Here is a 25,276-nt window from a genome sequence, read left to right as displayed (position 1 = left end):
GCCTTTAGGAGAGAGAGTGGAAGGTTGACGCTTGATTTGAGCTTGATTTTGGTGAAATGTTAATAATATAATGACACATGCGGCGATGCAAATGAACTAGCCTATCTGTAGGCCTATACATTGATATGGTAACACTATACAATAAGATTTCATTAATGTATTAATCTAACATGAGCAAACAATGAACATACATATATTACAGGAGGGATATTTATTAATCTTAGTTAATGTTAGATATTGAAATAGATTCTTTCATTGGTAGTTCACGTTGGTTCACAGTGCATTAACTAATGCAACAAACAACTTTTGATTTTAATAATCACTTTTGACTTTAAGTAAATGTTGAAATTCATGTTAAGGTTAATAAATGCTGAAGTATTGTTCATTCTTAGTTAACTAAACTATTTAGATAATGTCAACTAATGAACCTTATGTCACGGCGCGGTAGAGACGGCGCCGTGGAAGAAACAGGGTCTGGGTCCAAATGCAAGGAAATATCACTCTTTAATAAAAGAGAACAAAAAGGCCAACACGGCAAAAACGAAACAGAAACAAATGACGGTGACAAGCCAAAACACGAGTAACAGGAACCACAGCATATACAAATGACAACTAATGCAACCAGACAGAGTGGTGTGTGAGACTAAACTATGTACTCGTGAACAAATGGGGAACAGCTGTGTGAGTGAGTATGTGCACAGGTGCTCCGCGTCGTTCCGCCGCTATATGAAGGCCGGAAGCGAGCCCCACCTCCTTGCCGGGAAACTCCTGGGCAGGCACCCCCACCCTGACGGCTGAGCCACTCAACTGGAGAGCCAGGTTGATGTAACTCTCCAGCGTCTCGTTGGGGTGCCAGAATGGCATAAGGGACCTGAAGGGCTTGGTTAGTCCTCCCCAGAAGAAAAACATTAGACAGGTCTTCTCTGTCGCCGACAGTCGAGCCGCCCCCACGAAGTCCCAAGCATAATCCTCGATACTTCGCTCTCCCTGGCGGACATCGAGGAATCTCCCTGCTGGATCCATATTTGCTGGTTGCATTCTGTCACGGCGCGGTAGTGACGGCGCCGTGGAAGAAACAGGGCCTGGCTCCAAATGTAGGGGAAATATCACTCTTTAATAAAAGAGAACAAAAAGGCCAACACGGCACATACAAAACTGAAACAAATGACGGTGACAAGCCAAAAAACGAGTAACAGAAACCACAGCATATACAAATGACAACTAATGCAACCAGACAGAGTGGTGTGTGAAACAAAACTATATACTCGTGAACAAATGGGGAACAGCTGTGTGAGTGAGTATGTGCACAGGTGTACAGGGTGAACCAGGTGTGTAGCGTGAATTTGTGAGTGGGTGAAGGTGATGAGTCCGGAAAATGGAAGTGGTGCCATCTGGTGGTGAGAGGGAGGACCACCGGGTCCGGACTCATGACACCTTATTGTTAAGCCTTACCCTGTCCCTTTGTGTAAATGTAACTATTACAATAAAGCTACAATACCAACTACCAATAGGAGGTTTCTGCCCAATAGCAAAGTGTACAATATGAGGTAAATCTGGCCTTGTACATGATTATTTTTGTTTGCCAAATTGGTTTGGAACAGTTGTTGAATAAAAAACTAAACAGAACTATTATGCCAGTTTATCTGCTTGACTGACAGTTTTATTGATCACTGAGAGAGCACTGACTTGGTATGGTTCAGTATATATATATATATATATATATATATATATATATATATATATATATTATACTGATTTATATGTTTTGTAGATTTTAAAATGTAAAATTTAAAATGTAATGGCCTCAACATGTTATGACATCTGGTGGTGAGTTGCAGAATGTTTTGTACTGTAATCAAGGTCCTCTTGACACTGTTATATTTTTCATGTGTTGAAAGCGCAGTGGATAAGACACATGCCTTTGGTGTGAGTGACCCGGGTTCGAATCCACTGTGAGACACCAATGTGTCCCTGAGCAAGACACTTAACCCCTAATTGCTCCAGAGGCGTGTAACCTCTGACATATATAGCAATTGTAAGTCGCTTTGGATAGAAGCGTCAGCGAAATGAAATTAAATGTAAATATTCAAGTCAAAAGTTGAAATCCTTAGTTTCTTCTATGAGGTCTACCTAAAAGACTTTAGAAGTTAAGTTTTTGCAGTTCAATACTCTTTTACCCTATGTGTTGTGAACAGGAAATATACCATCTCCTGAATCAATGTGGTAAAAACCTTCTTATCTGCAGGAAATCAGAATTCTGGGTAAAAAAAAATAACCTCTCATATTTACATTTTTCACTTTTCTTTACTTATTTACCCATTGCCACTAAAACTGTGTCGTGAATGACTGTGCAAAGTGTGGCATCAAGCTGAATGACCTCTGTGTAAGAACAGGAGTATCTCTGGAGTGACTCTGGGACGGTGAGGGTCTCAGAGGACATCATCACTGACCCCCTGATCTACGTCAGAGCAACAGCTGCGTTCGGTGGATCTAGCCCCCTGCTAAAATCTACAGCTGCCCGGCGAACTCTCATGGATTTACATCAGTATCACCAAAAACAACACTAAACTGTATTGAACCTTCAGGAAGACTTGCTTGTCTTCCCTCTGCTGATCACTCTGTTTCTCAATCATTTCTCAAAAATACTGCACTCAGCGAGGACATTGTTATTTTCACAGTAAAAGCCAGATTACAAGTTCTTCCAACTAGACTCAACCTTTCTATCTGGTTTCCTACACCTCAGGTTCCTCACTGTCTGCATCACACTACAGAACAGATCACAGAAACATTGCCACTAAATCCTGAATGGCTGTCATGCTTACAAAGGAATGTAGATAGCACACCACGACAGAATAGTGGACATGATAGTGAAAGAAATATCAAACTATTTACCATCTTGAGTAAGAATATTCACACATTCTTGTGTAAATTCATGCATGTTTCAACATCTGAACAGTAACTCTGAAATCTTTTCTCATCTGTCTGCTAACACACCAGATGTTCTTGTGATTAATGAGATAGTGTTTGTTTTGGAGGTTGCATGCACCTTTGACTCTAGTATGGAGGAAGATTTCATGACTAAACCCAATAAATTCCATTCCCTCCTAAATACCATTTCAGAAATAGGTTATCGAGGCTGATTACTTGTTTTTATATTTGGCAGTTTAGGACACACACACAGTTTGTTTGTAAGAGGCCTTCAACAGCTTGGGATGCCCAAAACGAGGGCCAAACGCTTGTCTGCTATTATAGGCAGTCATCATATCTGGAGGAGACGCTGTTATTTCTATCCTTTAGAATTGAGTGTTATGCTTAATATTGTAATGACCTGCTGTATGTCACTGGTCCATAATCTTATACATGTATTTAACTGCATCTATAATATTCATGTCCTTGTAAGTTATTTATTTTAAGTTACATAAATTGTCAAAATGTGTGTGTGTGTACACTAACAGCCACAACTCTCTTTCCAGTAGTAAAAATAGTAGATGGAAAATATATATATAAAAATATATATTCTCACCTGTGATCAAGACAAGTCAGTTTTTAATTTAACTTAATAATAAAAACAACACGTCTGGCAGAAAATCTATTCTATATGAGACTCATAGGCAGAGTTTCCCTCTATGCATGAGGGGCACCCACTGGGGGACGAGCCACAAGCACTTTTTATATGTTCTACATTTCATGTATTTATGTAACACTTATTCTACATAAAAATTACATTTTGAATGAACAATAACTCTTGTACAAGGAGTAAAAACTGCTGTACGAGGAGTTAAAAAACAAATAGATTTAAATTTGCATAGATTTCCGAATTGCATAGATTACCACTATCTTTATTTGATCTCGTTTGATACATTTTCAGTCAAATCATTCTCTGTGTGCTAGATCAGAGCTTGTCTTTTATTCTCCTCATAACTGAGAAACGTATTTCTGATGTAGCCAAACTAACGGCCAGCATGAGTGCAAACTGGAGTAGAGTTTGGATATTTGTCATTCCCTACTTCATCTTTAAGTTTCTCAAGAGGGATCAGCAATGCGATTGCACATTTTCACAAGATCCATGTCAGCTGTTACAAGCTGAGGGTGAATGTTAAAGCTTGCGTACATGTTTAGTAGAGCACTGTTACCGTATTTCTCTCAACTGAATACTGCTTCACACGCCCTACTCGAGACTAACACTTCATCTGAAAATCTCCTGTCTAATTCAGCCAGCAGTGACTCAGTCCATCACTTTTTTATTTGTGGTTTTATTAAAAAATACAATGAATTTCCATTATTCAGTTAACTTGCCATAGCAGGAAAATAATAAAAAGAGTCTTCTCATGAAGACCATCTAGACAAGTTAAGAATTGTGAAATATCATAGTAATTTATTTAGCCCAAAATATACTTAATCAATCCACTACAATAATAAGATAATACAAATAAAATGAGAAATATTAATTATTTTTATTTTTACTTTTTATTCATAGCACACACACACACACACACACACACACACACACAAAAAATCATAATTGGCTGTCATCTGGGGGGAGGGGGGGGGCAGCTTTTTATCAGAACTTGTTATTATGTTTAATGTATTTTCACATGTACAGGAAAGTTATTCCTGTGATGCAAGGCAAACTGTTCAGCTTATTCACTTCAGTCTTGAGTGTTACAAGATCCTTCAAAAATCATTCTAATGTGCTGATTTGATGCTCAAGAAACATTCATTATTGTCATGTTGAAAACCATTGTGATACTTGTGGAAACTTATACATTTTTAAGGATTTTTTATGAATAGGAAGTTTAAAAGAGCAGCATCTCTTACTGACCCCAAACTTTTGAACAGTGATGTATATTTTCAGTCTGTGTGCATAAACCTTTGTTTTATTTCAGTGGTTTTATTTCATTCTATAAATGTTTATCGTGATTGTCTTAAAAATCCATCAACAGTCTGCAGTATCACATCTGGTTTAATTGAAAGAAGATTTTATATCTATATCTTATTGTACATTTTTTCCATGGAGTATATATTGAAATCTTAGTATAAACTTCAGGTAGCTCTGGTGAATTACAGAGATCAAGGTGACCAAAAGATGTGACACCAACAGCAGTGTCTCCACAACAGGGCTGTGCACAGACCTTTTGAGGGGCATGTGCGGAAACTGAAAAAGGGCACCCCCCCCCCCCCTTTTTTATATCAAGATTATTTAGTAAGCCTGCATAAAAGGAAGAAATGGTCACATCTTCATGACAAATTCAATAACACAAAATAATAGTCTCAAAAGCTTTAGATTTATTCACGATTAATAACAACCATAATAATAATATTAGATAATATAGATAAACAGGGTTTTAAGGGCTTCTTTAAACCTAATACAACAGCAACCTTCTGTGAGCCATGTATCTGGCAAAAATTTGATACTGTGGTGGACCAGGGATGTTGGTCTCTCGAAGGTCTCTTATTCACTACACTTTCCCTAAAATAAGCCAGCAATGAAAAAATAAATAAAAATAGTGTGAAAAGTACAGTTGCAGTGAAAAGCATTTCTGAAGGATCACGTGACACTGAAGAGTACTGAACTGGAGTAATGATGCTGAAAATTCAGCTTTGAACACAAAAATAAATTACATTTTAAAATATTCAAATAGAAAACAGTTATTTAAAATTGTAAAAATATTACACAATATTACTGATTTTGCTGTATTTTGGATCAAATAAATGAAGCCTTGGAATGAATCACGAATTACATTCTGTATGATAAAATATAAAGATTTCAGTGATCTTCTGTAATTTTTTTTTTTTTAGTTACTACTACATTACTGTAGTAAAACCATGTTTTACAACATTTTATAAAGAGAGTATACAATAACATGATTAGCCTAAATGTTAATAAATTAAGTGTATCAGCAATCATAAATCAAAGAAGAAATTTCTTAGAAATATAGTTATCTAGGTGACGAGGATCACTCGTCGCTGTGTAAGTTCCAGTACGAAACAGCGCGGGGGCGCACCTGTTATGATTTTCCGATGGTAAAAACAAATTATATGTTGTTGTATTACTTATCAATATATCGTTTTTGACCAGCGAATGTGTGCAAATGTGATTTTTTTTTCTGTCCGTCATTAAAACGGCGATGGCGCCTGCCGCTGCGGGCATCACATTACATTTTCATCTAGGTTACAAACTAGTTTTTTTTAGCTATATAGACAGAGCGCTCAGTTTTTCCTGTGGTAAAATGCATTTGGCCAAATTAGCATTTTATAAAAGATGAAATGCTACTATCTGCACAGGCTATTTAACTGTTGGCTATGTATTGGCTATGACTAGATGGCAAATGCTAGCCCTCTCTCTCAGGCGACGTCCCACATGTCTCAGTCAGTGAGTCAGTCAGACATCAAATAAATAAAATATGAGCCTTTATAGACAGTGTTTAGTAGTACTTATTCAAACAACAAGATATTTATTTACCCTTCGCAAAACTTTGTTCAGCTCAGCTGTTGTCTACTGTGCGGATGCTGTGGAACTTCAGTTGATTCAATGAGAGGGGGCGGAGTTATCAGCTTACTGACCGCTTGAGGATCGAATAAGATTTACACAAGCTCGTTTTAAGAACTTTCATTTGGTAAAACAGACAGACAGACGTAAAGGGTGACCAATAGCATTGATTAAAAAAAAAAAAACACCACCAAAAAAAGGGCACTTCGGAGTGTAAGGGCAAAAAGGGCATGTGCTCTGCACAGGTTGAGCCCTACCTGTGCACGTGCCTGCTCCACAAACCAAAGGACCTCCTGAATCCCCCTGTTAAGAAACAGATCAGCACTTCAGTCACATGCTGTCATCATTCATAACTAAAACTGGTTTAAACAGTAAAATTTGGTGAATCAGATATGTTTTACATACATCACAGCTTCCTCCATCTCCATGAACACACATCATCTGTGAAGCTGTAAAGTCTTCTTTCCCCCATTTACTTTCACATTCCATGTTATTCATGACCTTCACGTCTGTTTCCATGAGGACAGAACTTCCCTTGACTTTAGTTTCAGTACGTCCCCAGCCTGTGACACTGCAAACTGAACCTGCTTGAATATCACTGCCTTCTTCTGGTATGGATATCCACTTGATATTGTTGTTTAGTCGTACATTTTTTTTCTAACTGTAATAATAAATTTAAAAAATGCATCATTATTAATAAAAAATTTGGATAATCTTCTATAATAAACTGGTCGTTATTTTGCATGAAAGTTGAATAATTCAGCTAAAATAAGTTCAGTTTGTTACCTTCAAAAGCAGGATGTTATTATGAAAGGATCCCTTGGTGTAGTCTGGATGCTGATGATATGAATCCACTGTGTATCGGACTGAATTCTCACTCTTTTTTAGATCATGTGCACCTAGCACAACCGTCTTATTTAAATAATTAAGAAAGAAGTAGCTTTATTTAGCAAAAACTTTTTTCACAGTCTGCTATACTCATAAGTATATTCTGGAAGTGTGCTGATTAAGTAGCCATGATGAATATTTTTCTGTATATGATTATAGTCATTTTTATTAATTTAAAATAAAAATATATATAATAATGGTATATTTAGTGTTTAATCTATTAGGTTACACTTTCCAAATATTTTTTGCAACTACTTGTCAACTAACAAGGTTCAGGTTCAGGTTAGCATTGGTAGAATAAATTGACAAGTAGTTGCTAACTTATAGTCAGCAGAATGTCTAAAATGGACTCAAAATAAAGTGTTACCTTATATTATCTAAAATATATAAATAGGTAACTTATTAATCCTGTTATAATCGTGTTGAATAATAAATTGATAGATAATAGATCAATTCAAAATTATTGATCCTTTTCCATATAATTTGCTACTTAATAATTATTTTATTAAATTATTAAGTAGCCTATTATATTGAGCAACAATGAATAATGATTTATTTTGTATTTATGTAGTATATAATTATTATAATATATCAATTATATAATTAGGTAACACAAAATTGTGGAATAAACAAGGTCTTACTTTTCTCTGCAACTTGCAGCAGTCATGACAAATCTATCAGAGATGAGGAATCCACCACAGGTATGACGCTCCTTTGCTTGAACAGACACCATGTAAGGTCTGGAGTGGGGTTGTGCTTCCCTGCCGTTCACTGTTCCCACATTTGCACAAGTTGAGAAAGAGAGATATAGTGTTGGTTATTTTAGATTATTTTATTTCCTCCTCACTGTCCGTCCTCACTGTATATGCTATAAAACATGTCTCATTAGAATTTTTTTTATTTACTTTTTTATTTGTCTTACCAATGCAGGTCATTGTTGGCAGCAGAGAGGCCAGCAGGAACAGAGAGATGACGATCATGATGAAGACAATCAGTGAGCTTCCACTGGATAAACACATTATACATATAATATAAATGTGGGTGGAGACAGAGTTTCCTATAACTTATCCCTTCCAGTTTGTGTTATCAGTAATTCTGATAAATAGATCTGATCATACTTGTGGTTTGATGAGGCTTCGGAAGAAGGCTTCAGTCAGCATACCACAAAGATTTGTGCCATTTGATAAATTTGAAGCCATTCATTTGCAGACAGTGCACAAAGCCTTGAGCTCAAAGAAGCAGCTCTTACTGCATTAACAAAATTAATGCAATATTTAGTTAATCATTAACATTAACTTAAGTGATGATAAATTAGTCTGCATTATATGCATTTGCAATATAATTGTACCAAATCCTTGTTGCTATACTGTAATATTAGTCTGTAATATAAGAAACAGTACTAGCCTAGTATTAGTTAGAGGACATATATATTTTGTATTTTTAACCTATGACTCTGGATAACTGATTTCTAGAATATAGATCACGATTCTCCCACAATTCTGCAAACAAAACTTTAGACAACCAAACTAAATAATATGTATAGGATAATTTACTTGTTTCTGATCAGATGTTTTATTTAAAGTTATAAATTAGTCCATTTAAAAAATATTTATAAATTTAATTGAATTGTAAAAAAAAAAAAAAAAAAAAAAAAAAAAAACACTTCAATTAAATGAATTAAGTTTCTTTTCGTCCAAGATTTTTTAACGAATCCTTTAAATGAATGATTTAGACATCAAATATATTTTAACAGCACTGGTCTGCTCCAAATCATACATATTTTACGAGGTGGCTAATTGAGTGAGGTCGTACAAATTCATATGATTTGTGCTTAATCGTACGTATTCACAATTTGTATGAATGTGTACGAATGACCTACACCTAACTCCGCCCCTAAACCTACCCGTCACTGGGGTATAGATAAATCATACAAAATCGTATGAGTGAGGCCGTATGAATCAGCCACCTAGTAAAATATATATGAATTGTTTGTGAGATAGCGTTTTTTGCTCCCACTTTTGATCGCGGCTATATCCGGACTATAAACTTTTATATCAATTACTTGTGTTGCGAGTTGCAACACAGAAATGTAGCCGACTGTTTGTGAAGCTGTTTCAAACATAAAGCTTACATGATTAGCGCTGCTCTCTGTATCAGCGGCTGCCCAAAAGCATATTGAAATATTCAATATATATATAGCATAATATATATTTGTAATTTCAAAGGTTTAATAGACATAGCTGAATCATCGTCATTTAGCAATACGATTGTGCATATTTTAATTAAGATCACAATCTTTTTTGGTTAATCGTGCATACATATATGCATAGGCTATAGGCTCATAAATTTTATATAATACCAGACCTCAAAAGTAACCTAGGCCTAGGCCCAGGCCCGAGTGACCCCCCCAATTCCACGACCCATGCTTATGTCATCCTCATTAAACCTGACAGTGTGAAATAAATGAAATAGCTCACCAAGCAGTATTGTCAGAAATACAGTTCTGCTAAAAAGAAACATTAATGTTTAGCTTCTTTTTATCTAAACTAAGCATGTCAAGGGACTTACAGGCCGAAGTGTTCCCTTTTGGAAACATTCTTTTGCATTGTGTGAAATGCTATGTGGGAAACACCTGAATGCTGAAGCCTGATTTCTTCACATTTGTGTAGCTGCACAAACAAATGACATTTCAGCCCACCAAAACATTTGGAGAATGCTATTTCATCATAATTTTCTCCTTCAGCGTTATAATCTCCTCACTGGACTCTGAAGAAGAAAAACCAAAAGATATAACAAAACAGTCCCCCTGTAGTGAAAATCAAGTTTTTATGTTTATTTGACTATGTAGGGTTTTTATATGCTTTTAGATAAACCATGTGCCAATCCATTAATCAACAACATTGCTGAGTATTTTCTCCTTAAAACTGCAGTTTCCCCAAAGGCCAGAAACGTGGTTTGACACAACCTTTTTTTTTTTTTTTTTGATACTGTACATCACAAAATTTAATAACCAATCACGTCAAGAAATCCCATCTGTGGCAAGTGGGGCGGGGCCGAGAGCCGTGGGAATGGGGGCGTGGCCGGTGGAGTGATTTGGAAATGAGCGACACCTGCTTGACCCACTGGTCTCGAGTCCCACGGAGGAGATGGAAGAACATAAAGCAGGAGTGACGACAGTGAAGGACGAGAGAGGACCAGGCTTTATTTTGTGTTTTGATTTTGTATGTGCGCGGCAGTCGTTCGTGAGGGGCTGCCACGCTGTTTTGTCTTTATTTTATTATTAAAGTCTTTGTTGGATTGTCCTCAGGAGTGGTTCCCGCCTCCTTCTTCCCGTAATTAGGAAGTTTGTAAAGTGTTACACCATCATTAGCATATAATGAACTGTGTTGCAAAGCAGGGGTTCTAGTGAGAAGGCAGACAGGAATATTTTTTCTGTAGATGTTTCGCTAGTTGTTGATGTTTTCATTATTTTCACAGGTTTAGTTTTCCCACAAACCAAAGGACCTCCTGAATCCCCCTTTAACAATGCAAACACAGATTTTAAACTCCCCAATATTAGAGATTATCTTTTACTTATGGTGCAACTTCCTCCATTGCCATACACATCATCTCTGAAGCTGAATGATCATCTTCTCCCCACTTATTTTTACATTTTGTGTTATTCACGATCTTCGCATGTGTTTCCGATTGCTAAAGGAGCCATTATCCAGCCTTCCCCAGCCTGCAGCACTGCAGACAGAATGCACTTCAATCTCCTCTTCTTTTATTGGTATAGATATCCACTTGACTTTTTTGTGTGACTTTTTTCTCTAGCTGTAGTACAAAATATAATAGAAAAATTATAATAAATAATAATTATGAACAGCAGTATTGCTAATTATTTATTTTATTGGAACATATATCTAACCTGTTTTAGGTAATTTCCCTGAAGTTGAGATTTAAGTATGTCTGTCTGGTTTGTTTTCTGGTCCAGCCTAAATTTTATGACATCAGTGGAAACCCAAGGAGAAGTATTGTTGAATAAATTATGTTATTATTGTTTTCTTTGTGTACAAAAAAGTATTCAAAGAGCTTTGTTAAATTATGGTTGAACCCCTGATGTCACATGGACTATTTTACCGATGTCCTTTATACGTTTCTGAATCTGGGAATATTGCAGTTGCACTGCTGTCTACGAAGAGTCAGAGAGCTTGGAAATAAAATGTCTTAATTTATGTTCTGAAGATGAACAAAGGTCTTACGGGTGTGGAACGACATGAGGGTGAGTAATTACTGACAAAATTTTCATTTTTGGATCGACTACCCCTTTAACACCATCAGTAGGCTAACCATTTCTCAACAATGTAATAACGGAAGATAAATTACCAATGACAGTAATTTAGCTATGATGCAGCACTATTTGCCTATAATAATTTATTCTGATAAGCCGATCATGCATTACAAAGACATATCTTTCACGCTTCTTTCATGTCTTCACACCGCTGATTGACACACTTTTGCTTCAAAGAAATACAACTAGTGCCAACTTGTTTTTTTTATTCATTAAAATTTGTTATTACTGTAGTATGAGTCGCCGTGTAGGATTTAAATCAAACTACGCTTATCAATACACACATAAAACACATGCATATACATCTATAAATTATTCACATATACATGCATACTACTGGATGTTCAAAAACACAAATATATACATATACATATAATGTTAGTAATGTATGCATACACACTTGTGAATAACTTGCCTATACATATAAACTTGACGTGTGCATACACCTACAGACACTCGCATATACATATAAACTTGGGCCCAGTTCCCCGATAACGCTCACTCTTAGCTCGCTAAGAAGACCTCGAAAGATATATCTTACAAAAGTTGTTTATGTTCCTAAGTGTGTTCCCCAAAGTGTCCCTTAGGAAGCTTCTTAACACACTGCCTCTTACGTCTGACGTTACAAGAGCGTTGTCCAAAGTGAAGATGCTGAATTAGTTGGCATCGATTGCTCAGAAATCGATTTTCCACTTCACGCGAAGGTGCAATACAGCATTAAGAAAGACAACACATTCTATGCAAATGAAACATTCCTCAAATTATTACAGTAACATTTATTTTAACATAGTTTAAGTTATCAGTAAAATATAGACTATAAATTAAATATTCAAATCGTCAGTAATATGTTCACACGATATGTTGTGATGGTTAGACGAACGGGGTATCCCTTGCTAATCATCCACCCTCATTATCCCGTTGTGCCACTTGTGCCGCTTCTTGATATGGGTTTAATGACTTTCATCTAAAATTAGGATTTTTATCAGGCTCCTATATTTATGTTCAGTTATTTCACTTTAATTGCCTGGAAAAGGACCTGCACATTGCAATTAAAGTAAAATGACTCAACCTAAGCATAGGAGCTTGATAAAAATCTTAATTTTAAAGGAAAATTTCAGATGGCACTTAGAGGCTTTTGCATCTGAACTCTTCATATATATATATATATATATATATATATATACAGTATATATAGGTCCTTCTCAAAAAATTAGCATATTGTGATAAAAGTTCATTATTTTCCATAATGTAATGATAAAAATTTAACTTTTATCATATATTTTATATATTTTAGATTCATTGCACACCAACTGACATATTTCAGGTCTTTTATTGTTTTAATACTGATGATTTTGGCATACAGCTCATGAAAACCCAAAATTCTCAAATTCTCAAAAAATCTCAAAAAATTAGCATATCATGAAAAGGTTCTCTAAACGAGCTATTAACCTACTCATCTGAATCAACTAATTTACTCTAAACACCTGCAAAAGATTCCTGAGGCTTTTAAAAACTCCCAGCCTGGTTCATTACTCAAAACCGCAATCATGGGTAAGACTGCCGACCTGACTGCTGTCCAGAAGGCCATCATTGACACCCTCAAGCGAGAGGGTAAGAAACAGAAATAAATTTCTGACCAAATAGGCTGTCCCCAGAGTGCTGTATCAAGGCACCTCAGTGGGAAGTCTGTGGGAAGGAAAAGGTGTGGCAAAAAATGCTGCACAACGAGAATAGGTGACCCGACCCTGAGGAAGATTGTGGCGAAGGACCAATTCCAGACCTTGGGGGACCTGCGGAAGCAGTGGACTGAGTCTGGAGTAGAAACATCCAGAGCCACCGTGCACAGGCGTGTGCAGGAAATGGGCTACAGAGAAGCAGCACTGGACTGTTGCTCAGTGGTCCAAAGTCCTTTTTTCGGATGAAAGCAAATTTTGTACGTCATTCGGAAATCAAGGTGCCAGAGTCTGGAGGAAGACTGGGGAGAAGGAAATGCCAAAATGCCTGAAGTCCAGTGTCAAGTACCCACAGTCAGTGATGGTCTGGGGTGCCATGTCAGCTGCTGGTGTTGGTCCACTGTGTTTTATCAAGGGCAGGGTCAATGCAGCTAGCTATCAGGAGAATTTGGAGCACTTCATGCTTCCATCTGCTGAAAAGCTTTATGGAGATGAAGATTTCGTTTTTCAGCATGACCTGGCACCTGCTCACATTGCCAAAATCACTGGTAAATGGTTTACTGACCATTGTATTACTGTGCTCAATTGGCCTGCGAGATCACCTGACCTGAACCCCATAGAGAATCTGTGGGATATTGTGAAGAGAAAGTTGAGAGATGCAAGACCCAGCAATCTGGATGAGCTTAAGGCCGCTATCGAAGCATCCTGGCCCTCCATAACACCTCAGCAGTGCCACAGGCTGATTCCCTTACGAAAAATAACCATGGTTTTATTATAGTAAAACTGTAGTAACCCATGGTTTTTTGGCGTATTGACTGCCATTTGTAAAACCACAGATTTACTACAAATACCATGGTTAAACTATGGTTAATATAGCAAAACAGTCATTTCTGCAAAAGGATTCCCGACCAAGTATTGAGTGCATAACTGAACATAATTGTTTGAAGGTTGACTTTTTTTTATTAAAAACACTTTTCTTTTATTGGTCGGATGAAATATGCTAATTCTTTGAGATAGGAATTTTGGGTTTTCATGAGTTGATTGCCAAAATCATCAGTATTAAAACAATAAAAGACCTGAAATATTTCAGTTGGTGTGCAATGAATCTAAAATATATGAAAGTAAAATTTTTATCATTACATTATGGAAAATAATGAACTTTTATCACAATATGCTAATTTTTTTAGAAGGACATAAGTGATTTCATATGTGGATGTGGTAATGTGAATTTAGCCCATGGGGGAAAACATTGCCTTGGGGCCAACTCCTTTTGCTGAATCGTTCTTCTTCCTTATCGCATCAGATCGGAAAGCTATTGATTTTCAATAAAATTAAGAAATTGATGGAAAATTGGAAAATAATATGCCTCAAGAGTGTTAATCGGTTAGGGTTAGGTGTAGAGAGGATTTTATTGTCCAAATAACGTGGCATCCATTTAATAATTTTAACAAAAATTATATTTTACACTCAATATGTTATTATTGCATACTGTTTAATAATGTACTACAATACTGAGGTGCAAATATTTGCCAATTCCTAAGTAGTATAAATAGCATCTAGCTAATTTTATTGCCAAGAAAATGCTGTGATAAAAATTCACTTAGTGTAAAAAGAATCCATTGAAACTATTTTCGCTATTTTCTGGGTCAGGCATACGTGATAAATGAAAATATACAATTATGCAATTCAGCGTTTGATTTTGAAATTCAATATTTATCAGTATCAATGAAAACTTTTTAGCATTAGTGTGATCTAGCAGCATTGCCCAACCTATAGTGCTGTCAGAAGTGGCTTATTACATTCTTTAGTAAAAAACATTGTAAATTCATACTACAGCAGTGAAAGTTACATGACGTGTAGCCAAGTATGGTAAACCATAATCTGAATTTGTGCTCTGCATTTTACCCAGCCAAGTGCACACACTTGTGGGTAGTCATTTTTGCTGCGTTGCCCGGGCCACGACTTCTTATGTTGAGGGAACCACATGTTTTTCTTGTGGCCACGAGTTTAATGCGTAAACAAACCTGCATGATCATGGCAACTCGGGATTATCAGAGATGGATTCATTAATATGTATCGGAAACAGGTCAATTTCGCTCAAAGGGAATCTTTTAAGATTTTAAAGGGAATTTGAACAGAATCACTGTTTCACGGCTGGTCACGGAGACGCCCTGCGATTCAGTGAACGAGCCGTTTAACATCAAATCTGCGCTGGATACTAATATTCAAACTATAGTGAAACACTATCAATTAGCACAGTAACAAGATCGGCAGTTTAAGACATTAACTTGTAAGCACAAAACACAAGATACTTCTCTTTTCAATATGAATAAGTTTTTATTAGATAAATCTAAGACATATAAACTAATCTAACACATAACCGCACGCACTCACACATTCACACAAGTTGCAGGAAGATGTAAAGTTAGGGAAAGATGAGTTTAAGAGGATGGAAATATGGAATCCCAAGTTTACAGCAATATGTTAAATTGCATAGACATGAATAACCATCAATCACTTAATTAACGCTCGCATTGAGTTCCTCAATGGGGTTACAATTATATTAGATACACCAGTAAAGGTCACAGTCTGGAGGTAAAGTTACTTGTGTCTCCTGTGAAAGAGTCCCGGTGAAAGGGCTATCCCGAGGTCGTTGATTGGCTGGAAGTTCAGTCGCTGAAGTGACGTCTTGGGAAGCCCGTGGTGGGGCAGTTGGCTGAAGCTGGTGTTGTGTGGCTGGTTGGAGTTGAAACGCGCAGACGAGGTCGACGTTACAAAACTTAACTCAGAACACGAAACTCTCAAACGGAAAAAAAAGAAATAAAGTTTGACAAGACTAGGTTGTGTTCCTTCTCATCGTGGCTAAGTAGCAGCAGGCTTGCAGGCCGAAGCACGCTGGAACCGCGCTCAAAGAACAGTGATGATTAAACAGCATGGCTAGAAGCTACAAGCTAGCAGAAGCATAGCTAGAGACTAGAAGCAGACATGGCTAATAGCAGCAGCATAGCTAGAGACTAAAAAGCAGACTAAAAGCTAAAGCTAGGTAGCAAAGCTACAAGCTAAAAGCTAAGAGCAGGCATGACTAATAGCAGAGACATAAATCATTTGTTTATCTTACCAAGCATGTGGTCCGAATTTTCCTGCCTTGCAGGGTCTAATTTTGGACATGATTCCTATTACCAGGTTATGATATATTTTACAAATAAATGATTGTCAGGACAATATCAAGCAAGAAAATTCAATCATACACATACCAGACATGACTATGTATCCTTCAGCTATCCCATAGTTATTAAAAAAAAACATACACAGTAAGTGATTATAACATGATAGTCAAATGTGTGGGTTACACATAAATGAATATGGGGTGAAGCGATGGACTGATTCATTTATAAGTCTTTTTGCGCTCATTCTGGTCCATATACATGTACTAAAAGCAGTTTCTTTGCCATTCTCTTGACAAATACTTCTGTGGAGACAAAATACCTTCCCCCTTAGGAATTTCAGTCTGGTTCTGCTTGGTGGGGGGAAGTCAATGGAAGTGTTTAACTCATGGGTTTCCATGTGATGTCCAGCGTTGCATTTCAATTACGAACAACAAATTTGACACCAAATTTCTTTTCTTCGAATTGAAATTGTAAATAATTGTTCTAGTGGTGTTAATGTTGAAATCTGTTGTGTGAACAAGTTGGTTGGTCATCTTGCTTGGTTCTTGTGGCACTAGAACTGATTTATGACTTCCTGAGGAATTCAGCTCGTGTTTCAACGCACAGCTTTGATAGACTCTTTAATTTGTCTGGTTCGACTCATTTCTGTTACAAATATTTTATCTTGAATTAAGTAATTATTATATTAACCATATGCTTTGGCTACCGGGCTATATTACATGCGATTATCAGCAATCAAATGAAGTTTATCATAAATAAATATTACATAAAGTGCATAATAAAATATAAAAACTATTTTTATCCATCCTACAGTGTCCCGGTAATTTGTGTACATTATTATTATTAGCCTATTATTATTGGTTATTTTTCTATTTCGTTTATATTCTTGTTTATGTTTTTTTGCTTCAATTTCAATCTCTTTACTTAACATTCTAAATACTTTTATAAATATTAGCATACTGTAAATGCCCGACATTAACATAAAATGTCATAATGTAAATGCATAAATTTTATATGTATAAATAATATAGTAATTTCGTAATTCAAAATAAAATATTAATCAGTCCATCTCTGATAATCCTGGGTTGCTATGACATAAGGATGTCGTTACCTCTACAAAATGATCTCGTGGCCACAACATAATATGACGTTTCCCACGAGTTAATATGATGTTCCCACAAATTAATATCTCGTGGCCACGACATATTATCACGTTCCCACAAGTTATTATGTCGTGGCCACGACAAAACTAAGTAAACTGAACAAGTCATCTTACAGGCACCGTAGCCCACTGCTCCTGGTGTGTGTGTGTGTGTGTGTGTTTGTTGTGTGTGTGTACACTACCAACCACAACTCTCTTTCCAGTAGTAAAAATAGTAAATGGAAAAAAACGTGCTGTTCTTAAATAAAATATTGTCACCTGTGATCAAGACAAGACTGTTTTTTAATTAACTTAGTATTAAAAACAACACGTCTGGCAGAAAATCTATTCTGTATTAGACTCATAGAAGGATTTCACTTTTATATGTGAGAGCACTGGCAGATGAGAATCAAGCACTTGTTTGTTTGTTCTACATTTCATGTATTTATGTAACACATATTCCACATTAAAAAATACATTTAGAATGAATAATAACTACTGTACAAAGAGTAATAAATAAATAAATAGAAAACCTACCAAATGCAGAAAAACCTCCTTTTTTACTGAATTGCGTATATGAACACTATCTTTCTTTCATTTCGTCTGATAAATTTTCTGTCAAAATCATTCCCTGTGTGCTAGATCAGAGCCAGTCTCTTATTCTAGTCATAACTGAGAAACGTATATCTGATGTAGCCAAACTAATGGGCAGCATAAGTACAAACTGCAGTAGTCTGAAAAAGTTTTGATTTTTGTCCTTCCATAGCCTACTTCATCTTTAAGTTTCTCAAGAGTGATCAGCAATGCGATTGCACATTTCACAAGATCCATTTCAGCTGTCACAAGCTGAGGGTGAATGTTAAAGCTTTCGTACATGTTTAGTAGAGCACTGTTAGGGGAGAGCAGGGGCGAAAGTACCATTTTTCAGAAAAATATCATTTTAAAAGATAATGTTGTATACAGAGATATATTTCTGCTGTGGCCAGTAACTCAGAAGTGTGGTCTAACAATACCAGGTGGTATTTTGTAGAAATGTAGAAAGACTTTAGTATAATTTCACTTTGAACATAAGTTGCACATTGTTACTTTCGACCCCATCGGTTGGGACGAAAGTAACATACAGGTTGGTCAAAAGTAACACAATAATATAAGCTAGATTTTATGCTGTTACTCTTATTTTTCTTAAGTATACCTGATTGTGACCTTGTTAATATGTAACTGCAAACATATTTTGTCCTTTATCTTTGCAAAAAAAAAAATTAATTACATCTTCATATTTTCATTTTAAATTTAAGTTTCATCAGATGTCTTAAAACCTGACTGTATTTTTTTATTATCAATTTCAATGTATTTTTATATATATATATATAAAAAAATTCAACAGAATGTACAATATAAAAATGTAATTACATTAGCATAATAATAAAAAACTCTAAACATAATGTAACAGTAGGCCTATTTATGTGTCCATCCAGTTGTTTTAATGCATAAATTGAAAATGTGCATTAAAACATCTGGAAACTCGATTTAATTTTATACTAAAAAAATCTGAAAATGCAAACTTTGGGATGTGTTAAAGCACTAAACAACCTGTAGATTGATCATTACTGTGACACATGAAACAAGAAAAACAACACAACTAATTTAAAAAAATTACCGCTTCAATAATTAACTTTTTGTAAAACAGTTTTACGGACCTAACTTTGGGAAACGATGAGGAAATCACGTGATATTTCTCAGCTCCGTCAAGGATTGCATGCTGAATATCTGTCATAGCTGGGAATGAAAATGCAGAAAGAGGCTCAGAGAAAATCGCTTTGTTACTTTCGTCCCACGTTACTTTCGACCCCGCTCTCCCCTACCGTATTTCTCTCACCTGAATACTGCATCACACGCCATACTCGAGGCCAACGCTTCATCTGAAAATCTCCTGTCCTGTCAGCCAGCAGTGACTCAGTCCATCGCATTTTTATTTGTGGTTTTATTAAAAAATACAATGAATTTCCATTATTCAGTTAACTTGACATAGCAGGAAAATAATGAAGAGAGAGTCCTCAGCTTATCAGGACAAGTTAAGAATCGTGATGAGTCATGGCTCATAAGGATGGGGCTTCAATATCTTAATTAATTTTGTATTTTATAATACAAATAAAATGAGAAAATATGAATTATTAAATTTTTATATTTTATTCATAGCTCAGACAACATCATGAAAAAAAAAAACAGTGGTTGTCTTCAAATATTAAACTGTCTTTAGTTTTATATCTGGTTTAAAAACATTTCTGATTAATTAAAATCTCTGGACAGTATATATCAATGAATGTTATTTTTATTAAAAGACGACTGGGAGGAAAGTCAACTCAACCAAAAAAATAATAATAATTAACCCATCTTATTTGCAAGATTCAGTTGACATCAATAATATTTTCCAAGTATACAATTTATCCAAGGAAGATATGCTGAAATCTTCATATAAACTTCGGGTTGCTTGGGGGAATTACAGCGAGCAGGGTCACCAAAAGATGTGACACCAACTGCAGTGTTTCCACAAACCAAAGGACCTCCTGAATCCCCCTGTTAAGAAACAGATCAGCACTTCAGTCACATGCTGTCATAATTCATAACTAAAACTAGTTAACATAAGATATTGTGAATCAAATATTTTTTACATACATCACAGCTTCCTCCATTTCCATGAACACACATCATCTGTGAAGATGAAAAGTGTTTCTTCCCCCATTTACGTTCACATTCCATGTTATTCATGACCTTCACGTCTGTCTCCATGAGGTGATCGCTTTTCTTGCCGTTAGTTTCTAAACGTCCCCAGCCTGTGACACTGCAAACTGAACCTGCTTTGATATTACTTCCTTCTTCTGATATGGATATCCACATGATATTATCGTTCAGTTGTACATTTTTTTCTAACTGTAAACCAAAAATGGCAGCATCTTTATAAAAACAATATTTGATTATCTTCCAAATTGGCTGTTATTCTGCATGAAAGTTGAATAATTCAGCTAAAATAAGTTCAGTTTGTTACCTTCAAAAGCAGGATGTTATTATGAAAGGATCCCTTGGTGTAGTCTGGATGCTCATAGTATGAATCCACTGTGTATCGGACTGAATTCTCACTCTTTTTTAGATCATGTGCACCTAGCACAACCGTCACAACTGGAAACCTTATTTAAATAATTAAGAAAGAAGTAGCTTTATTTAGCAATAACTTTTTTCACAGTCTGCTATACTCATAAGTATATTCTGGAAGTGTGCTGATTAAGTAGCCATGATGAATATTTTTCTGTATGTGATTATAGTCATTTTTATTAATTTAATATAAAAAATATATATTATAATAATATATTTATTGTTTAATCTATTAGGTTACACTTTATTTCCATAGTCCACTTTCCAAATATTTTTGCAACTACATGTCAACTAACTAGGTTCAGGTTCAGGTTAGCGTTTGTAGAATAAATTGACAAGTAGTTGCTAACTTATAGTCAGCAGAATGTCTAAAGTGGACTCAAAATAAAGTGTTACCTTATATTATCTAAAATATATAAATAGGTAACTTATTAATCGTGTTTTAATCATTGTGTTGAATAATAAATTGATAGATAATAGTTCAATTTAAAATTATTGATTAATTTATATATAATTAGCTGGCTTTATAACAATATTAAATTATTAAGTAACGTAGGCTATTGTATTGAGCAATAATGAATAATTATTTATTTAGTATTTATATAGTATATTATTATTATATAATTAGGTAACACAAGATTGTGCAATAAACAAGGTCTTACTTTCGACAATGTGCAGCAGTCATGACAAATCTATCAGAGATGAGGAATCCACCACAGATATGTTGTTCCTTTGCTTGAACAGACACCATGTAAGGTCTGGAGTGGGGTTTTGCTTCCCTGCCGTTCACTTTACCCACATTTGCACAAGTTAAGAAAGAGAGATAAAGTGTTGGTTATTTTAGGTTATTTTATTTCCTCCTCACTGTCCGTCCTCACTGTTTATGCTATAAAACATGTCTCATTGGGATTTTTTTATTATTATTATATATGTTTTTATATATATTAGTCTTACCAATGCAGGTCATTGTTGGCAGCAGAGAGGTCAGCAGGAACAGAGAGATGACAATCATGTTGAAGATAATCAGTGAGCTCTCACTGGATATATACAGTATATAATATAAATGTGGGTGGAGAATCAGTTTCCCATAACTTATTTCTTAGTTTGTGTTATCAGTAACTAGATCTGATCATACTTGTGGCTTTATGAGGCTTCGGAAGAAGGATTCAGTCAGCATACCACAAAGATTTGTGCCATTTGATTATTTTGAAGCTGTTAACTAGCAGACAGTGCACAGAGCCTTGAGCTCAAAGGAGCAGCTTTTTCTGCATGAATAACATTATTAATGTGGTATTTAGCTAATCATTAACATTAACATAAGTAATGATAAATTAGTCTTTGGGCTGTTTTCATCATCATTATATCCTTGGACTGTGGAACGAACCAAAAGTAGGGGTGCTCGTGGTGGTGTGTTTTTTTTTTTGGTGGGGGGGGGGGGGGGGGCAAATTGCATGACAAGCACATTATAATGCATTATAATTGTATAATTGTATTTTAGTCTGTAATATTAGAAACAGTATTAGTTAGATGCCAGATACGTTTTGTATTTTTTAAGCAATGATTCTGGATAATAGATTTTTAGAATATAGATCACAATATTCTTACAATTCTGAAATCAAAACATTAGACAACCAAACTAAATAATATGTATAGGATAATTTACTTGTTTCTGATCAAATGTTTTATTTAAAGTCATAAATTAGTCTACTTAAAAATATATATTTATTGATTTAAATGTATTAAATTAAATTATTTAAAAATAATTAATTAATTAATTAAGATTCTTTTCATCCAAGATTTTTGAAAGAATCTCATGAAAGAATGAATTAGAAATTAAATATATTTTAACAGTCACTGGTCAGCTCTAGCTGGATCTCACGGCAATTTGTACATATTTTATGAGGTGACTAATTGAGTGAGGTTGTACAAATTCATATGATTTGTGCTAAATCATTTACGAGTTGCACAGTTTGTATGATTTGTATGAATGACCTACACCTAACTCCACCCCTAAACCTACCCGTCACTGGGGTCTAGACAAACTGTAAAAAATCGCACGAGTGAGGTCGTACGAATTAGCCACCTAGAAAAATATATACGAATTGTTTGTGAGATAGCGTGGTCTGCTCCCACTTTTGATTGCGGCTATATCCGGACTATAAACTTTTATATCAATTACTTGTGTTGTGAGTTGCAACACAGAAATGTAGCCGACTGTTTGTGAAGCTGTTTCAAACATAAAGCTTACATAAATTCCAAAGGTTTAATAGATATAGCGGAATACGATTGTGCATGTTTGAATCAAGATCACAATCTTTTATTGATTTATTGTGCATACACCTGAATGCTGAAGCCTGATTTGTCACATTTCGTTAAGCTGCACAAACAAGATGGCATGTGCTGTACCCCATATTTATTTGTATGTAGAACCACTAATAGAGTAATAACCTGTGGGCAACAGAGTAAAAGTAGCCCGGGGTCAGACGAACCTCAGACGTACCTCTCCCCCACTGACATCTGTACTTTACTCGCACCCCACAGGTTTATGGGCGGGGTTTGTGTAGGCCATACGTACAAATTCATACAAATTGTACATCTCATAAAAAATGTACGATTTAGCGCATGTGAATCACAAACTTGGCTGTATTCGAGTCTTCTAAGTATTTTTTAAGACACAACCTCATCAAGCTATTAACTTTAATGATGTTATAGCATCTACCGTAGTTGTCCGCCAGTAAAAACATAGTTTTATCAGTCATTATATTTGGATCAGGAGGCCCTGGCTGGTGTGACTGATTGTATTTATAGATCTGCAAATAGTAAATGAGGCAAGGGTGTAGAGTAACTTTCAAGATATTTTAAGGCATGAGAAAATTATTTTCACATGAAAAAAATTTTTTTTTATATGTCACTTTGATAATTAAAGATGAGTTTTAAGGGATAACTTTTTTGACTACTAGTGACTTTAAATTGTTGCATTATCTGTGTTTTTTATGTTATTATTATTATTATTATTATTATTATTATTATTATTATTATTATTATTAAAGTGGAAACCAGTTTTGCTGAACAATGTAAACTTGACCGACTGCTTAATTTCCACTTTAAACCCAAAATAAATTAATTGGAAACTAACCAATGTATGTGAAGAATAAAGAAAAAAAAAGCTGAGTGAGTTTATAACATTGTCATAAAAGTTCTGTTCAAGCTACGATGCTATCTTTTTTATGTGTTTCCAACATATTCAAGTCAACCCTTTAAATGCTTAGCTCCTATCAGGTCTTTCCAAAGTCTTAAGCAGTAAAGTGAGCCTTTTTACCAGATGTTTGTACCCTATGTCTTATGAGCAGGAACCATACAATCTTGTGAATCAATGTGGTAGAAACATCAGAATGTACCATCCTTAAAAAAATAAAATAAAAATAAAATAAAAAGCAGATTTAAAAAAAAATTAGGCCTTCGTATTTGCAGTCCCCATATAACCACATATAGGTGAATTACTGTACATGACACATTTATTAAAACAGTTTGAATCAATTCAAGGCAAAATCAAAAGAGTCAATAAACATTTCCAATAAACTTATTTATCCATGGCAGATATGCCAAAACCTTCATATAAACTTCAGGTAGCTTAGGTGAATTACAGAGATCAGGGTCACCAAAAGATGTGACACCAACAGCAGTTTTCCCACAAACCAAAGGACCTCCTGAATCCCCATTGTTTACATTAACAATGTAAACACAGATTTTAAACTCCCCAATATTAGAGATTATCTTTTACTTATGGTGCAACTTCCTCCATTGCCATATGTACACATCATCTCTGAAGCTGAATGATCATCTTCTCCCCACTTATTTTTACATTTTGTGTTATTCATGATCTTCACATGTGTTTCCATGAGTCGATTGCTAAGGGAGCCATTATCCAGCCTTCCCCAGCCTGCAACACTGCAGACAGAATGCACTTCAATCTCCTCTTCTTTTACTGGTATAGATATCCACTGGACTTTCTCATTTTGTGTGACTTTTTTTCTCTAGCTGTAGTACAAAACATAACAGAAATCTTGATAATACTGAACATCAGTTTTGCATATATTTACATATATACGTATACTGTACACATGTATACACAAACTATTTTTGGATAATTTCCCTTAAATTGATTTAAGTATTAAGTATTATCTGATTTGTTTTCTGATCTACTGTGAATACATTTTTCCACGGTCAGAAAGCCTACATTGAAAGTACAATATAAATGTATGCAGTATTTATTTGTATAGTATTTACATTTGCAAAGCTTTAGAAATGTAATCATGAGTATGAATCCTTTATATTATATTCATATTAAAAAGGAAGATATTTTACAACGACAGTAATTTAGCTATGACACAGCGCTTTGCAATACTTGATTCTGATTGGTCGATCATGGGTTCAGCAGTG

At 35.3% G+C, this 25,276-nt stretch overlaps 2 protein-coding genes across 4 annotated transcripts in view; both read right to left on the bottom strand.

Moving 5' to 3' along the window:
* Positions 1-25,276, bottom strand: part of LOC127987851 (granzyme B-like) — a 152,370-nt gene that overhangs the window by 119,081 nt on the left and 8,013 nt on the right. The gene's annotated exons all lie outside the window — the stretch shown is intronic.
* LOC127987849 (duodenase-1-like) overlaps positions 20,090-25,276 on the bottom strand; it is a 51,981-nt gene continuing 46,794 nt past the window's right edge. For both annotated transcript variants that reach the window (XM_052590211.1, XM_052590210.1), the window contains exons 5-6: positions 20,363-20,541; positions 20,090-20,263 (exon numbers count right to left, since the gene is read on the bottom strand). In XM_052590211.1, coding sequence (XP_052446171.1) covers positions 20,105-20,263; positions 20,363-20,541 — 338 coding nt within the window. In that variant the 3' untranslated portion in view covers positions 20,090-20,104. The remainder of the gene's footprint in view (positions 20,264-20,362; positions 20,542-25,276) is intronic.

This window comes from Carassius gibelio, chromosome B22, assembly GCF_023724105.1.
Source record: "Carassius gibelio isolate Cgi1373 ecotype wild population from Czech Republic chromosome B22, carGib1.2-hapl.c, whole genome shotgun sequence".
Taxonomy (NCBI): domain Eukaryota; kingdom Metazoa; phylum Chordata; class Actinopteri; order Cypriniformes; family Cyprinidae; genus Carassius; species Carassius gibelio.
This window is presented reverse-complemented; position numbering and strand designations above follow the sequence as displayed.